This window comes from Schizophyllum commune (assembly GCF_000143185.2).
Source record: "Schizophyllum commune H4-8 unplaced genomic scaffold SCHCOscaffold_5, whole genome shotgun sequence".
Taxonomy (NCBI): domain Eukaryota; kingdom Fungi; phylum Basidiomycota; class Agaricomycetes; order Agaricales; family Schizophyllaceae; genus Schizophyllum; species Schizophyllum commune.
Window position 1 is genome coordinate 2,677,146 of NW_026089542.1, and position 15,494 is coordinate 2,692,639.

At 57.1% G+C, this 15,494-nt stretch overlaps 7 protein-coding genes across 7 annotated transcripts; 3 read left to right on the forward strand and 4 right to left on the reverse strand.

The window, feature by feature from the left end:
* Positions 1-31: 31 nt before the first annotated feature.
* Positions 32-1,336, forward strand: SCHCODRAFT_02270301 (uncharacterized protein). The gene is made up of 4 exons (XM_003036796.2): positions 32-630; positions 701-968; positions 1,042-1,137; positions 1,189-1,336. The coding sequence occupies exons 1-2, from the start codon at positions 366-368 to the stop codon at positions 937-939; spliced, it is 504 nt and encodes a 167-aa protein (XP_003036842.1). The 5' UTR covers positions 32-365; the 3' UTR covers positions 940-968; positions 1,042-1,137; positions 1,189-1,336.
* Positions 1,337-1,662: 326 nt separating this feature from the next.
* Positions 1,663-4,221, forward strand: SCHCODRAFT_02667198 (uncharacterized protein; the record flags this gene model as incomplete). Its single annotated transcript, XM_003036797.2, has 5 exons — positions 1,663-1,844; positions 1,889-2,168; positions 2,216-3,259; positions 3,311-3,886; positions 3,952-4,221. 5 exons carry the CDS (start codon positions 1,663-1,665, stop codon positions 4,219-4,221), a joined length of 2,352 nt encoding a protein of 783 aa, XP_003036843.1.
* SCHCODRAFT_02731216 (uncharacterized protein) lies at positions 4,217-9,036 on the reverse strand (the record flags this gene model as incomplete). Its single annotated transcript, XM_050347128.1, has 11 exons — positions 4,217-4,854; positions 4,909-5,154; positions 5,205-5,336; positions 5,388-5,683; positions 5,734-7,432; positions 7,487-7,633; positions 7,686-7,742; positions 7,793-8,290; positions 8,341-8,802; positions 8,867-8,931; positions 8,982-9,036. The coding sequence occupies 11 exons, from the start codon at positions 9,034-9,036 to the stop codon at positions 4,603-4,605; spliced, it is 3,909 nt and encodes a 1,302-aa protein (XP_050200695.1). The 3' UTR covers positions 4,217-4,602.
* A 540-nt stretch (positions 9,037-9,576) lies between these two features.
* SCHCODRAFT_01142224 (uncharacterized protein) lies at positions 9,577-11,233 on the reverse strand (the record flags this gene model as incomplete). The annotated part of the gene is made up of 2 exons (XM_050341096.1): positions 9,577-9,636; positions 9,687-11,233. 2 exons carry the CDS (start codon positions 11,231-11,233, stop codon positions 9,633-9,635), a joined length of 1,551 nt encoding a protein of 516 aa, XP_050200696.1. The 3' UTR covers positions 9,577-9,632.
* A 282-nt stretch (positions 11,234-11,515) lies between these two features.
* Positions 11,516-12,642, reverse strand: SCHCODRAFT_02623861 (uncharacterized protein). The gene is made up of 5 exons (XM_050345204.1): positions 12,603-12,642; positions 12,121-12,533; positions 12,009-12,072; positions 11,762-11,944; positions 11,516-11,708 (listed from the first exon to the last, which is right to left on the reverse strand). Exons 2-5 carry the CDS (start codon positions 12,369-12,371, stop codon positions 11,643-11,645), a joined length of 564 nt encoding a protein of 187 aa, XP_050200697.1. The 5' UTR covers positions 12,372-12,533; positions 12,603-12,642; the 3' UTR covers positions 11,516-11,642.
* Positions 12,643-13,323: 681 nt separating this feature from the next.
* On the forward strand, positions 13,324-14,965 carry SCHCODRAFT_01115185 (MT-A70-domain-containing protein). The gene is made up of 5 exons (XM_050341046.1): positions 13,324-13,457; positions 13,511-14,002; positions 14,053-14,157; positions 14,213-14,389; positions 14,438-14,965. The coding sequence occupies exons 1-5, from the start codon at positions 13,395-13,397 to the stop codon at positions 14,819-14,821; spliced, it is 1,221 nt and encodes a 406-aa protein (XP_050200698.1). The 5' UTR covers positions 13,324-13,394; the 3' UTR covers positions 14,822-14,965.
* SCHCODRAFT_02499382 (uncharacterized protein) lies at positions 14,899-15,369 on the reverse strand (the record flags this gene model as incomplete). Its single annotated transcript, XM_003038158.2, has 1 exon — positions 14,899-15,369. The coding sequence occupies one exon, from the start codon at positions 15,367-15,369 to the stop codon at positions 14,899-14,901; it is 471 nt and encodes a 156-aa protein (XP_003038204.1).
* Between the last annotated feature and the right edge of the window lie 125 nt (positions 15,370-15,494).

Here is a 15,494-nt window from a genome sequence, read left to right on the forward strand (position 1 = left end):
GTCAAGACGGATAACTCATGGACATGACCCGCTTTGTAGCAACGCTTGGACGAGGTCGCGGTAATTTGGACGACTCCGATTGACGGCTTTCTTGCGAGCTTTCCGATGGACCTATCCCCTTGCGCCGAGGCGCTCCGCAGAGCAGGAATTACTACCCTCGGCCGGCTACTCGTCATTGCAGGCTGGTCCGACGACGACTTGAACATCGTTTTCAATGAAGCCGGTCTCGATTTGAAGGCAGCCCACCGCTTCGTGCTCCTCGACACGTTGAAGCGCTTCGACTTTGGCGAGTCGTTTGTCAGCGTGCTCCGCCTTTTCATCCAGGTGTATCAGCCGTTGGCGCAACGGGCCGCTGCTCTTAACATATGCGACCCGTCTCGCTGGGCACCTATCGATCCGCGCTTCTTTGCCAACCTCGACCACGATCTGTCCTCACGCACGCGGAGGCTAGCAGAGCTGGGGATCAGCACCGTTGTAGATATGGCTGCTTTGCGGGTGTGGGAGGCTGGCGACTTGCATCGCATGCTGAAGGAGATCGTGCCAGAGCTAACAGTCGTCGAGCGCTTCGTCCTCGTCCGGGGCATCCAAGAGGGAAAGGCCGAAGGCATATCGCAGCGAGGACCTTTACGGGTGCGTGCATTGTCTGACTTGCTCTACGGGCACCTGCTCGCTTTGGTCTTCGCTCAACAACATTCTGCAGCTCGCTCTGGACAAGCAACCCCACCTCTGGCAACGACCGGCTGCCCAGTTTCTTGCGAAGCTGGATCACGATCTGTCGGAGCACCTCCCCGCACTGACGCAGGCGGGTATGGGCTTCCTCGGCGGGCTCATAGCCCTTGGCCACTGGAGCGAGGACGACATGCTTGCCTTGTTGAAGGAGGCCGTCCCTGGTATGGGTGTTCTCAGACAGATGATACTCATTTGGGGCTTGCGGGATGAGGGGGAGAGAATGCTTGGCACGGCATGATGTACATACCGATTATCTGGCGCGCACTAACACTCACACGTTGTCCCCGCCCATCGTCTCCGTATTGAAACAAGCTCGACACCCAAGAAAGGAACTCGATTGCCATCCAGGACCACATGGAGACCATCTCGACATCGAAGGTCCTCGGTCTCCGTGCATATCAGGACGCTGTCAGTCAGCTCTCATTCCTTTCCTATAGACAGGTTGAAACTCAATGTCAGGGCGCGCATGCCTCGAGGATCCACAGAAGTTTGGCGCAGATATAGCAGTCAGCCGACGAGGATGACGGAAACTGGGCCCCCGCGCCGTCGCCGTCTTTCCTCTTGCTCCCATGGAACCGTGGCCGGCGTCTCCTTTCGTCGGTGGATATCGTTGCATACCGCAGGGTCCATATTGCTACACAACGCAAGCCTCGTATAAGGATCTCAGTGCTAGCGCTGTGAGCCCGCAGGCGCAGAAACAACAAACGGAGGGAGGGCCTCCCACTGCGGTGTCCACCGCATCGGTGGTACAGGTGACGCCAGCAAGCCGAGAGGCGCAAGGTTAGCACTCGACACCTACCTGCAGCCGTCTCTGATCGTGCATCACCGGTCGCCCACACTCTTTTCCCCCCAGAGGCTTCCTCCCCGTCGCAGCAAGTCATGTCAGCGCAGACGGGCGCTCGAGGTGAAGAACGACAGGCCCCAACGGGCCCCATGACCCCTCCTGTCTCTCCAGAAGGTGACCTAACAGTGTGTCCTCCCCAAAACGACGCATTTCCTGACAACGTCGCAGCCGTCCTGCATACACGTCACGCGGCTGCGGCCCCTCAAGTCGCCGCAGCCATGAAAAGAGCCAGGGAAAGGGATAACAAGACGTCTGAGCCGAAGTTGCAAGTGTACCTACACTCTCACTCACATCCTCACTCATACATACCTGTAGCCGGTCGAAGTTTTCTCGCAAGGCCAGGGCCGAAATACGTTGCATGAGCGCTCACGGCCTCACTGCGCTCGCGATCGCCGAGATCAAGGGCGGCCACGCAGAGACCATCAAACGCATCGTCCGCAACGCCAATCTAGTGAAGAAAGACGTCCTTTCTCAGGACCATGAGCTCCTAGATGAGGAGTTTGTGAGGCAGTACCCGCCACGAGAAGCGCAAGAAGCCCCTGATCGCTCTCTGCTTTTAATCAAGCTCCCGAATCTCAGGAAGCGGGCGCGCGAGGTATGTCTCTGGGTCGGTCCTTGTGTACGTGTGCTGATGAGTTGTAGCCCTCAGATGACTTAGCCTCCAATAGCGCTGGCCCCATAGACTCGTCGCAGACAGCAGCGGGTGCATCGCAGACAGCGATGTCTCCCCTCGCGACCCCCCGGCCTTACTCCATGTCCGAGGCATCTTCAACGCCCGCCTCGTCTTCGGCCTACAGCGTCAAAAGGGTGCGCTTGGATGCGCCGGCAGCGCCGATTGTGCATGATGACGCGCACGAAGAAGACTCTGATGAGCTAGAATACTTGGAATACCCAGACGAATCGGGCCCCGATGCCACGCAGGATGGCATTCATGATGTCACACTGGGTGCCGGTCGCAACGATATGGCGGGTACCGGTTTCGATGCGACCCAAGGCTCCGGTCGTGGCGCCGTTCAGGATATCGAGGCTCAAGTTCGCGAGCTTACGGTGACCGAACCCGAGCACGGCGACGCTGCGCAGGAGCGCGAGGAGGCCAATGGACGGGAGCGCGGGCCACCTAACGAGCAAGGTCGCGGTCAGCCGAGCGAGGGTGACATCCTTCTTCCTGACGGAGAAGACCGCGGCCAGCCTCCTGAGGGAGAGGCCAGCGAGCCTACCGACAAGGAGCATCGCGAGCAGTCCATGGACCACGAGCGACGGGAGCTCGCAAATGGACACAGACTCGAGCATAAAGATGAGCCCGAGCGCAAGTCATCTCCTTGCGCGCACAGCCCAATCTACGTCTCGTCGGACGATAGCGACATCGAGGTCGATGACGGGGGTCCCGCGGTCCTGGCTGCCCTTCCCCATGTTCCTCCTCAGTTCGGCCAGCCTCACCAGTCTACATTCCTCCACGCCTTCCTTACCAACCTTGACGTCGACCTCTCCGCCCTGGAGCCCATCTTTCCAACCGCTGACTTCGGAAGCGCGTCGCACGTCATCCCCTTCAGGAACCTGCCCGAGACCGAACTGCACTACGGACTGCAGAGGACTCTGCCGGGGCTCAGTGTCTTCGAGCGCATAATGCTGGTGCGGGGCCTGAAGCGCATTGGTTGGAATGGTCTTCTGCAGAAGTCTTTGATCAGGGTGGGTTTCTCGTGGCGATCTGGGCATGCAAGCTTGCTAATGCTCTTTCAGGATCGCTTGGACAAGGTTCACGCGATCTGGACAACCGACGTTGCCGGATACCTCTCTAGCCTTGCGCTCGACTTATCGCCCTACCTCGCCGCATTCCAAAATGCCGGCCTCGGTTTTCTCGGTCCCCTCCTTTCGCTCGCAGGCTGGGCAGACGATGACCTGCGCCTACTCTTCGACGAAGCGCTTCCCGAGCTCCGGCCCGTCCATCGCTTCGTCCTTCAGCGCACCCTACAGAAGCTGAGCACCGACCTACAAGCCTCCGCCGACGCTCTCCACACGGTTCTCACCTCTCTCTCCGAGGATACCAAGTCCATCACCCGCTCCTCCGCTCCCATCGATATCCGCTTCTTCGCCAACCTCGATCACGACCTGTCGGAACGCGCGCAGAACCTCGCCGCACAGGGCATACGAACCGTGGGGGATCTGTCTGCCTTGCGAAGCTGGACGCACAAGGAGCTGCACAAGATGCTGAAGACGGTAGCGCCGGTGGAGTTGACGGTCGTCGAGCGCTTCGTGCTCGTCCGCGGGATCAAGGGCAGCGACACAGAGAATGCGGCTCAGCGGAGGCGAATGAGGGTGAGTGCGACTGGCTGCTGGACTTCTGATAAACACCGAGACTCACTAATGCTCATTCCCCCCAGGCCTACCTCGCTGCCCACCCCGACCTCTGGCTGCAATCTACTGCACGCTTGCTCTCGCGGCCGGAGCTCAGTCTCTCAGCCTACCTCAACATGTTCAAGAAGGCAGGCCTCGGGTCCTTCGGCGCCCTGATGGCCATAAGCCACTGGGTGGATGACGACTTGGACGCCTTGCTAAAGGCCGTGCCCGGGATGGCGGTGCATCCATTCCGAGCTGCGTTGTTGGTACAAAAGATGAAGAGCGAAAGTGAGAAGCTTATAGACGAGCCTTAATTCAGCACAATATACGCACAAAATGTACTGTGGCTGTATTTCTTTCTTGACGCATGTCCTTGCCACGCTTATGCTCACCAGTCCGGCATAGGGCGACAATGATTCGGGGCATAAAAGATCATAAGCATAAGTCAAGGAGAGGAGAGGTATGTAACTACGAAAACATGCGAGAACGAAGCGATGCCGAGGACATATATTGTATGTATACAACGAGACTTGCTGGATTGAAACTGAAGGTATCCGAACTTACTGTGATATAATGCGCAAATGCGAGGATGTCGCATCGGATTAAACCCGTAGCAGGGGAAGTAGTCTGATGAAAGGGGAGAGCCCAAACAGAAAGAAGACATCGAGAAAGAGGTGGCACGAAGCTTGCAGGGCTTATGTGCGACGAGGCGGCGTGCTCGTCCTCGTATCCAATCGCCGCATCTCCTTCTCCAACTTGTCCATCCCTGCCGTTGTACCCCGGGCTCCATGCTTGTCGAACAAGTACGTCAATAGGTTCTTCTTCTCGTCTGCGAGGCCGTCGAGGAGGGCGAACAGGTGTGTTTCGTCACGCATGACCATCTGCGCCGCGATGATGACCGCAGCGGCAGACTCGCGTACTACGAGCGACGACTTATCATTCAAGCCCTGGACGAATAGTCAGTATGCTGAGGTGGGAAGGATGCCCGTAGCGTTACTCACTTCGATCAGCGTAGACTTCAAGCGCGGGAGCTCCTCTTCTACGATCTCCGCCGGAACGCGCAGGATGAGCTTGCCCAGAGCCATTAGCCCGAATGCATAGCTTTGCGCTTTAATGGTTTCATCGGCAGTGGGAGAAGGCTTCTCCGCATGGAAGACTTTGAGGCTGGCGTGCAACGTAGTGATCCCGTACACCGGGCCCATACGGGCGCACAACGCATCGCGCAAACTGTTGGTGGCCTCCAAGACCTAGGATGTAGATGAGCAAAGAGCAGGGGCAGAAGATTGCATATACGTACGTTGACCTTGTTGCTGTAGCGCGCCTGGAAAAGAGCAGAAAAGGCGTCGCCCTCGCGACCTTCCAGCAAGGACCACTGGTTCTCGAGGATCTCCCAGAGAAGGATCAGCCCATACTCGAGCTCCTCTTCCGCCTGGACATACGACGTCAGTCATAAGCAGTGCCAAGAAGGCAACATACGTACCCGCTCAGGGTTCAAAGCCTTCAGCAGGGACTCGAATAACCTGTCGAAAGCCCTGCCTTGCTTCCACAGCTCGCTGTTGTCCGACTCCGGCGGCGCGAAAGGATTGGTGGGTTCATCGAGCCGCGGGCTGAGAGGCGGTGACGCGCTAGGAGCTGCAGGCCGCTCCTTGCAGATGAGAGCCAACTTCTGAAGAGTCCGTACATCCCAATCGTCGCCTTCCAGTTGCGCTATGTACGCGTTCAGCTCGCTTGCGACCTCCGAATCGCTACTCTTCAGTGGAGTGCCTTGGGACATCACTGGCAAAGCATTAGTCCAGAACCTCGAAGCACGCCATAGCACAACGTACAAGCTTTGCGCTTCAACCACCATCCAGTCTCCTGCCTGCGGTCTTGCAGGACATCCATCAGAGACGCTGAACGAGCTCCATTGACAGGGCTGTCCTTGAACAGCGACGCTTGCCTGAGGATCATCGTGTTTCGGTTCATTGGCGTCACCGGCGCTCTCGGCGGCTGTGACGATAAGGGCGCAGGCGAGAGCTTCTGTTGCTTGGGCACCTTCATTGGCTTTGGCGTTGCTGCACCATTCCCATTTACCTTCCCCACAAGGAGCGACGAAGGGATAGGGAAGACGTCCATCCCATCCTCAGAGTCGTTGAGCTCAAGGAGACGCTCCGCAGCGCTCATTGCCTGCTCAGCGTTCGCGCTGAGCACATCTTCCACCACCGCTGGCTTGTTCACCATATCCGCAATCGAGTCCGACGACAGCGTGTTCCGGATTGGCGTCGAGAGCATGGATGTCGAGGACTCAGGCGACAGAGAATGTTCCTGCGATGTCGACTTGGGTCCACGGGGCTTTGCACGCTTCTCCATCGGAATGGGCGACGAGAAGGTCATCAAGTTGATTGAGCCCTCCGAATCACTGTCGTCCGGCACTGGGATGCCAGAAGCAAGTAATAGCGACTGATCGTCCGATGCAAACAGCTCGTTGATGGACGGTCGAGGGAGTGGTACAGCTGCGCCTCGAGCAGTACCATTCGGCATACGCCGCGGCGGTGACAGCGACATGTCTCGCCGCGCAGGGGGTGGCGACGCCGGAAGAGCCGTATTGACCGCTCGTCGGAAGCCAGACGAGGGCTGAGTTGGGGAAGCCAGCGGCGAGGAGGTACGCCGGTTCATCGGTGGCGATGTAGGCGAGGCTCTCCCTGAGCTCGTCGTCCGCGTTTGAGAGGTGCTCGTCGCAAGCGGCGGCCGTGGTACACCATTGGAGACGATGCGGCTCCGTGCTGATGGTGGAGACAGAGGAGAGGCAGGGCGGTTAACAGATTGCGATAGCTTCGGAGATGTGCTGGGCGATCCTGCGCGTCGTGCAGGCGTCGTATGAGACCCTGACGTTGCCTGGTGTCGTAGAGTAGGAGGCGCGTTCGCAATCGCCCTCGCCTTTGCCCGGCTGGCGGCGATGGCGGCGGCAACGCTGCTCTTCTTCGGTTGCGTCGGCGCAGCCACAGACAAAGTAGCCAACCGAGAAGGATCCGGGCATGCTTTCTCTACTGCTTTGCGTGCCTGGTTGTCCAGAGCATCGAGGATAACCGCGCCCCTGTCCGGCCACACCGACTCAAATGACCAGAAAGCGATGCGTGCTTTCTCTCGGCAAGACGGGTTCGCATCGCTGACGCTCTTCTTGACCGCCTTTTCGAGTATGTCCACGAAGCCGTGCGACTCGATCGCAGCCCTAGCACGCTGCCCGTGAACCTCCACGTAGTGCTTGATGTGCGCGACAGCGTAAGTTCGTGATTGTACACTCTTCTCTTGCATTGTGTGCCACAGAAGAGGTATGATAGCGCGCGGAGGAGGTGTCGTATGTGTGATGATCGTGGTGACGGTGGCTTGCGACTCTTGGGCGGTGATCTTCTTGGTGAATCCGGACATTCCCAGGAGATTTGTAAGGAGAACCTCGGCGAATGGGTCCAAAGCTGAGCCAAGGGCGACGGCGAGCTCTGAGTAGAGTTGGCAGGTGTGAACAGCGACCGTGGTCCGTAAGCTCGCAAGCTTGTTAATCTCGATTAGAGCTCAATATTGGCTGCAAAACTTGAATGAACATACTGTCTTGAGCGACAATTTGATGAAGTCGTCTTTGAGGCACGCGAAGAAGGTATCGGGGTACTTGAGATGCACTTCACCCTTGAGCATGCCGCGTACACGGACAATAGTGCCTTCGCGAGCAGCCCAATTGTGCTCGCTTTCTTTGCCCTGTTATGCGTTCGTTCATTCAAAAGCCCAGTATCACTCGAAATATACACACCTCGAAGGCAGGTGCAGCCTGCGCAAACTCATTTTCCAGATCTCGACTAGAAGCGATCTATGCAGGTTGTGTTGAGTTGTTGAAGCGCATATATGCACATCACGTACATATACAGGGCGGACTTCTGCATTCTCGTTGCTCGGGGGCGCTTGCAGCGGTGGTGATGCGACAGCAGCCCGGCTCGGAGGGCGCGGTATCGTACTTGAGCTCGCTGTCCGAGGAAGGGGACCCGTTGAATTGGTCGAGGAAGGTTTTCGGGATTGTAGCGCGATGCTCGGGGGTATATATTCCTTGGGCTTTGATGCCTCGCCGCCGTCGGATGAGTCGGGTATCTGCACCTGCGGTGCTGAAGCGCCGGAGAGCACTTGTGCCAAGACGGAGTCAGCGATAGTCTTGCGAACACCTTTCTTCGCCAGTTCCTTCTTCAGGTCAGCGCGTGCGGCGTCTGTGACTGCAGGGCCCGTGAAGAGCTCGACGACAGACACGCGAGCGCAGTCGCGTACATGCGCATCTGTGTCCTCTAGTGCACCCACGAGAATGGGCAGGAAGGGCCGTAGAGGGAATTGATGGTGCGAACGCCGGATGTGCACGAGCGTCAATATCGACTACAGCACTTCGTCAGTCAACATCTTGAGATGCGGGGATGAACACTCACTTGCTCGCGCACTTTCCATACTTTGCTAGTCAAGCCTGCTTCGCGGAGGAACCGCTCAAATATCATCAAGGGCGTCTCAACCCCCCGCCCATCTCGCCGTGTCGAGAGCGTACTCGTGCCACCTGCGCGAAACGCATATCCGCCAAGGAGCACGAGCGCTTCGCGGGCCTTCTGCTGTACGCGTTCCTTGTCTCCGAGTCGCTCAATCAGACCTCCTGGAGGTAAGAATGCGTTGAGCGTGTGCCGCAAAAGTGTCATGTCCAGTACACCAGACGCAACACTGGAGTTGGACGACATCGCTGAGCGAGGGCGTCCGGGAGGGGTATGGGCATATGTTACATTCCGAGAGAAGAGTATTGGAAGGGCGGGGGGTATCGCGGCCACGGCGGCGCTGAGAAGATGCAGATTTGAGGTCCGTAAGCAAGTCTTGAGGACGTTAATTAGGCCATCAGGGTCGTCGATCTGCGCGTTCGTGGCCATCATTGTCAGCCCCCGCCCGCCATTACTGATATTCAAGAACACGTACCTCCGTCCCCGCCTCGAATAGGGCTTGCAACTTGTTCAGCGCGTCGACCTTGACGTCGACGTCTGCTCGGATTGGCCCATTAGCCAGTGGCTTGGGGAAGAGGATGGCGACGCACCATTGCTCTTGCACTGGGTCAGAAGCTTCTCAAGCTGAGAGCCCTCTTGTTCCATCGTCACCTCAGACAGTGATCTGGCCGCCGTCGGCGTCGTCGAGGGAGGCACTGAAGTTCAGCGTAACCTGAGTGATGCGACGTGACGCGAAGAATCACGTGGAGTACACAAACCGAACCGTAACGCACGTGCCAGGTAACTCACCGACAGAAATTTTAATAACGCCCGTGCTCTTTCTGTCCGATGGGAGGCTCATACTTAGAGGCACGCGCAGTGAGAATGCGGTTCTGCTCAGTCGCGCTCACTTGGAAACGAAACCACAAGGACACTCAGGCCATCGCGCAGGCGAGCCGCACTGATTCGTACGACCGAATGCCAACCAAAATCCGAACAACTTGTGTACAACGACGACCATATCCCAACAGAGGAATTTTGCATTTGCCTTGTATGCTACAGATCCGAAGAACCTGCGGACGAAACAAGTCCCTTCGCAGCCCGGCGTGTCCCAACACCGTTCATTGGTCCTGCGAGAGTGAGGAGGACGAATGAAATTATCCAGCTACACCGTCTGAGCTGCGCTCTGACAGGCTTGAATGTCTTCAAGTCCATATTCTGCCAGAAGACCGTCGCCATCGTCCGGAATTGGACGGACTTTTTCACCTGCGTGACTCGTAAGGTTCGATGAGACATCAGAACCTCGAACAACGTACCCCGATATGCGCTCGCCTTCGACTTCAAACAATAATGGTGGGCTTGTCCTCGACTGGCAGAGCCGATCTACGACAGGGCGTATGCTCCCCTCTAGCATGGCAACACTAGCACCACCATCGTAAGAGAAATGCTCGAGCCGAGGGAGTATGGGCTGAGCATCCACCGAGCCCATCATGGCAAGGAAGACATCACTGGAGATGCTTGACGGTGGTTCCGTGACTTCGTACGTATAGTCGTAATCCGCTCCAGGTTCTTGCGGGATTACATGATCGTAGTAGGGGTCGATCATGATGAGGGACTTGAGGAAGGACAATCCGCCAAGCACCTGCATGAAGACAGGCGTCGCGAGCGAGAGGTAATGAAGCCGAAGGTAGGTTAATCGGCATTGGGAGCGGTCAAGGAATTTAAGGAACGCGTCGATGCATGCATCCTCTTCATCCCTGGTATGAATGCACATGTTGCAACCGCTCTGATTCTCCTCTGGGTCATCCATTTGCGGATAGGCACCTCGTAGGATGAGTTGCGTCAATGCCGGTGCTGAAACACAGGATAGTAGACAAGTAGCTTCCACGAAGTGGTCGGTGGCGAGATCTAGTCGTGTGAGATGAGGAGTGTTCTGGAGATCTGCGAGCATTCTGTGATCGATAGCGATCCGTAAAGTTTGCAGCCGGTGACCAAACAGAGGCTCTACTGCTCCCTCGTGAGATAGCCATGCGTTGTCACGAATATTGGTGAGCTGATCCCATGGCAGATCGATTCGCTCCACCTGAGGCGCGGTGACTTTGCGCAGGCGAGGCGCAATCAAGAAGACGGAGGACACCCTCCTATCCCCGTGTTCTCGTGCATCGAACCAGGGGATCGATAATTCCTCGAGAAGTCCCGGGATGGCGTCGTCGGTATATTCGTGCAGGCAACGGGCGACAACCACGGGCATATGAATCAGACGCCAGCGATGGAGATGTTTGGCGATGATCCCGCAGACAGCGATGACTTGCGGATCGTTGCTTTTGCGTGGGCTGGAAGTATCATCGTCCACCTGCAGTTCAAGCGCAAGCCCAGAAGAGCGCTCAGCATAGTGGTCAACGGCCCTCCGCACCGATGCACATGTCCTTTTCCAGGACCGCTTTGAAGCCTGCACTCCGATAGCAAATCCGATTGTCAACCCGCCATTGGGGATCCACAACGACGGTGAGTCAAATAGGAGTGCTCGCCACCGTCGGCAAACGTGACTGGCAACGACTGCTGGATAGCGCGGACGCGGCTTCGTGTTAAAGCTGTAGCGTCGAGTGGAATCCCGTGGCAACAAGCGAAAGGTGATTTCCTCTGCGCAGACGTCGGCGAGTATCTGCGTCAGCAACTCCGTCGGCAGTCGCCGGATTGGGGCAACAAGGAGGCGCTGCTGAGCAGCGAAGGCGACAGCCTGGCGTCTGTGTGTATCCATGTCGGCCACAAGAACGCGAAGGCGGTCAATCTCCTGTGCTAGAGCGCTCGCATCCCTCTCGGCATCGTCTGCGAGTGTTGAGATGCGCTGGATCTCCTGAGGCATCATCACGACATGTCCAGCATGCAGGTCCTCCAGAGCGGATTCTGGAGTCGTATACGATGCGCTTGTCTTGAGCGACGCCCCGCAAGGCGGACATAGGCAGAATGTCCTCTCCGACGTAGAGTTCGGAGAGAGTGGATGAGACATACTGAGGGGCTGAGTTCACCATGAGTTAAGATTATTCAGGGCAGAGCTCGGGAGCGGTATACGAACCTCACTTCCGAAAGGCGATCGTGAAAGAAGAAAAGCTCACTGCCGTGACCACCGCGTGACGGAAGGTGACGAGTCGTTTGTGTGATTGGTCACGGTTCGACGCAGTTTTGGACTGGCAGAGCGGGTACAATTGTTCACAAGCACGAATTACTCAGGCATGTGAACGTATCAATTATAACAGAGAGACTTTGATATCTCGTCAAGTGGCCACTGACGCGACCGCGCCTGCAATGTCTCCCGCAGCCCCAGCAGCTTCGGCCTTGCCCTGCGGCGCCATCAGCGATTAGACACAACTGCCAGACATAGACGAATACGCACCTCATTCCGCTCTTTTGTAGCTTGCAAGTGAATCAGGAGCACAAGGAAGAACAGGGCATCGTCGCTGAGGCTCCCATAGTGAGAGGATGGAAGTGTAACTCTCGCTGGTACGTCCTTGTGGAATAGACGCAGTTTCCGCGGCTTCAGCGTCGCTATTGGGTCAGAGGAAGATGGAGGGAATATCTGGTTGCGCGTGTCAAACCTGCTGGACACTCGTATCCGATGCCGATGCGGCGACAAGACCTACCATCCAGCCGCCTTTCTTCCACTTAACGGAGTACGTCCTCGATCCCCATTGCCATTGAGACTTCCTAGGTTCGGTTAGTCTTCGAACGCCGCACAAGATGGACAACACCGACTGCGTCCAACAGCTGGACTTCGTCCTGAGCTGTTTGATTGAGTACGTCTTCTCGTTGATTTCGAAGGCTTTGTTCCGCCACTGAATCGACGCGACAGACAAGTCCGAAGTCCCGCGGAGTAATCGCGTCTCCTTCGTCCTTCCAATCCAGTTCCTCTTCGTCTTCGTCGTGAACTGCACGCGTCCGTCATCAAGGCATAGACTGGAGTTCAGTAGGCCCTTGTCCACAAAGTTCAGGGAAGTCATGATCATGCTGAGGCGTCGAAGCTGACGGTGAGGTACAACGTTAGCGGGGTATGAGGGCAAGGGAGAGGATGGGGGGTTGCTGTAACGCGAGGGAGACGGCGGGATGATATATAAGTATGCGCGGCTGACCCCTATGAGCTCCGCTCCTGGGTTGTCGCAGCTGTCGAGCTGTATTCGGGAGATCAGATGAGAGTAGAACGAAGGCTGTACGCGCCACATTCGTTGATCAATACCTACTGTACATGCAGTCTCCTAGCGAGCTCATACAGGTACCCCCATCAGATTGCCAATGGCAATGATGAATGCGTGTGGTAACATAGGAGCCACGCAAAGGAGAGAGAGTTGGCGAGCACCCCAGCGTTGAATTTGAAGCGCCTCTAGAGCGAGGAAGAGGACCCAGGAAGTGTCCTTGCATAATTCGCAAGTCAGAAAATGCAGCAACATACTCATGATGATGGCAGGAGACAAAGTAATTCGGAGCCTGGAGGCGATGAAGCGGCCCGAATGCTACCTCCGCATTTCCTTTTTCATCTAATCCCATTGTTCTTCACTCCCGTCATCTCCGCCGTGTTCATCATGTCAGTGGACGATGAACTTCGTATCCTCGTTGCTGCAGCGCTGCACAGTCTCGTGAATAACAAGTCAATCGTACTCCCCATGTCCTCCATGGACCTCCTCGCGCATGTCATCACCTTCAAGCCTCCAGCAGGACTGTTTCCCCCGGGTGCTCCCTACGCGCGTTTGCGCCTGACAGACCTTCGTAAATTTGAGCGTATCCTCGACACTCTGACTCGAACGTGGGACCAAGGGACCCTGACTGTTGCGCGCAATGGAGAAGACGGTCCTCTCAGTGTCATCGACATCACGCTGCAGACGGCAGGAAACAGTGCGAATGCAACCTTCACTGCGCGGAAGCGCAAGCGTCAGGTCGACGAGGAGGACGACTCGGCAGCCGGCACGGATGAGGAGGTCGAGCGCGAAGAGCACACAGCAGTTGTGCAGAATCAACTCAGTAACGTCAGCAAGGAGATGCGAGAGGCGTTCACGATCATACTGAAGGGTACGGCGAGAGGAAGGCTGGTCGCGGAACAGGTGCGCGATACTGTCAGTCCCACCTTCTATCTTTTGGTGCTCACCTCTCTCAGTTTCACTCCATAGACGAGAAGTTCGAGCCCATCTGCTCCAACATTACCAAGGAAGAATGTGCGAAGGCTCGCGCCGCCACTACTGGCACCCCCAGTATTTGCTCCTGCGCACACTTCCGTCCCCTCATCCGTCCACATACCGATCCCTCCCTTGGTCACTGCTCGTACCTCAATACCTGCTACTCCGAGCCGACGTACGCGCAGTCCCCGTCAATCCCTCCATTCCCCGGCACCGCGCATAGCCATGGTATGGCACCCCCGAACAGCCGCGTACCCACGTCGCTGCCATCCGGGCTGGGCGCCGGCGGCAGGGGGAAGGAGAAAGCCCCGTGTCGATACCTGCACTACGAACTCGATTGGGATGTTGGTGATGAGCGCGAGCATCATCAGCACGCAGCGAGGGAGATGCAGCGCAAGCGGGAGGTGGAGAAGCGGAAGAAGATGCACAGGCTCGAGCTAGGTTTGGGCCCGAATGGGAACAAGACCGAGATGGTGCGTACGCGACAGAGTGATATACTGGCTTTTCGCTCATGATGGGGCAGCTGCCGCCGCAATGGATAAATTGTGACCTTCGACGCTTTGACTACTCAGTACTGGGCAAATTTCATGTTATCATGGCCGACCCGCCATGGGATATCCATATGAGCGTACGTGAACTCGGCCATACTACTTGCGACGTAGATCTCTAATGCCCAATCATAGCTTCCGTACGGCACTATGACAGACGACGAGATGAAGGCAATGCCCATCCCGAGGCTGCAGGACGAGGGCATCCTGTTCCTCTGGGTCACCGGACGTGCTATGGAGGTCGGCCGCGAATGCCTCCGCGTCTGGGGCTACACTCGCGTCGACGAGATCGTCTGGATCAAGACCAATCAGGTATGCATGTCGGCCCTCCGTCTACGGCCCCTCGCTGACCCCGTGCAGCTCCAGCGCCTCATTCGCACCGGCCGCACCGGCCACTGGCTCAACCACACCAAGGAGCACCTTCTCGTCGGCGTGAAGAACCCCGCCGACCCCTCGCAGCCCTTCCGCCTGCCGCCTTGGGCGAACCGCGGCCTCGACACGGATGTCATCGTCTCCGAGGTGCGCGAGACGAGCCGCAAGCCGGATGAGGTGTATGGGCTCATCGAGCGCATGTGCCCGGGTGGGCGCAAGGTCGAGATCTTCGGGAGGAAGCACAACGTGCGGCCTGGCTGGCTGACGTTGGGCAATCAGCTGGGACCGGATCAGGTGTACGAGGAGGAGTTGAGGGAGAGGATACGCGCACGATATCCGGATCGCTTACCGGACCTACCATCCACGACATGAACGCAGAAGGAGATGCAGAACTGTAGATCCTGTATTTGCCTAGTGTCGATATAATTCATATCGGCGATTCCCATAGTTCATCCCCACCCTTTTCCCTTGCCGCGCTTCCCCTTGTCCCCCCTCCCCTCCTTCTTCGGCTTGTCCGCTGCCACACCCTTGCCCCCTTCCGCCAGTTTCGGCTGCTTTGCCCCGCGACTCCCTTCCGCAGGGTCCTCCTCCCTGTCTTTTCGCTTCCCCCTACCGCTGTCGGCAGTAGACTGCCACGGCTGTTTCGACCGCCAGCGCTGCAGACATTGGGTTGGCGACACATCACCGGTAAGACGCTCAAGGAGATCCATGTTCATGATAGCGAGCGGTCCATGCTTCCTGGTATCCCAGTAATCCGGCATCCCACCGCTAACCATCTTGTCGCCGTTGACTTTCGCCTCCGTCAACTTGACGCTGAAGGGGTAACTCGCGACGACGCGCAAGACACCAAACTCGCCGGCATCCGGATGGGGGTCGGGTAGCTCCTTGAGGGCATCCCGGATGGGTTCCTGCAAGATCATAATGTGAGAAGTCATGGTTATGTACATGCTGAAAGCGCTCACATTTTCAGTGGACTTCGAATGGTAATACGTTGGAGCCTTTCTCACCAGTTCTCGCCGCGTCTAACAATGTCACCAGAGAACAA

What these genes read in the sequence shown, in the direction of transcription:
- SCHCODRAFT_02623861 (XM_050345204.1), bottom strand. Translation starts at nt 12,371, where the DNA reads ATGATCATGACTTCCCTGAACTTTGTGGACAAGGGCCTACTGAACTCC. An exon ending in AAGTCCAGCTGTTGGACGCA is followed by an intron (nt 12,073 to 12,120) that starts GTCGGTGTTGTC and finishes AACCGAACCTAG; the next exon opens with GAAGTCTCAATGGCAATGGG. An exon ending in GGAAGAAAGGCGGCTGGATG is followed by an intron (nt 11,945 to 12,008) that starts GTAGGTCTTGTC and finishes ACGCGCAACCAG; the next exon opens with ATATTCCCTCCATCTTCCTC.
- SCHCODRAFT_01115185 (XM_050341046.1), top strand. Translation starts at nt 13,395, where the DNA reads ATGCGAGAGGCGTTCACGATCATACTGAAGGGTACGGCGAGAGGAAGG. An exon ending in GAAGGCTGGTCGCGGAACAG is followed by an intron (nt 13,458 to 13,510) that starts GTGCGCGATACT and finishes CACCTCTCTCAG; the next exon opens with TTTCACTCCATAGACGAGAA. An exon ending in TCTGGATCAAGACCAATCAG is followed by an intron (nt 14,390 to 14,437) that starts GTATGCATGTCG and finishes GACCCCGTGCAG; the next exon opens with CTCCAGCGCCTCATTCGCAC.
- SCHCODRAFT_02270301 (XM_003036796.2), top strand. Translation starts at nt 366, where the DNA reads ATGCGACCCGTCTCGCTGGGCACCTATCGATCCGCGCTTCTTTGCCAA. An exon ending in CGCAGCGAGGACCTTTACGG is followed by an intron (nt 631 to 700) that starts GTGCGTGCATTG and finishes AACATTCTGCAG; the next exon opens with CTCGCTCTGGACAAGCAACC.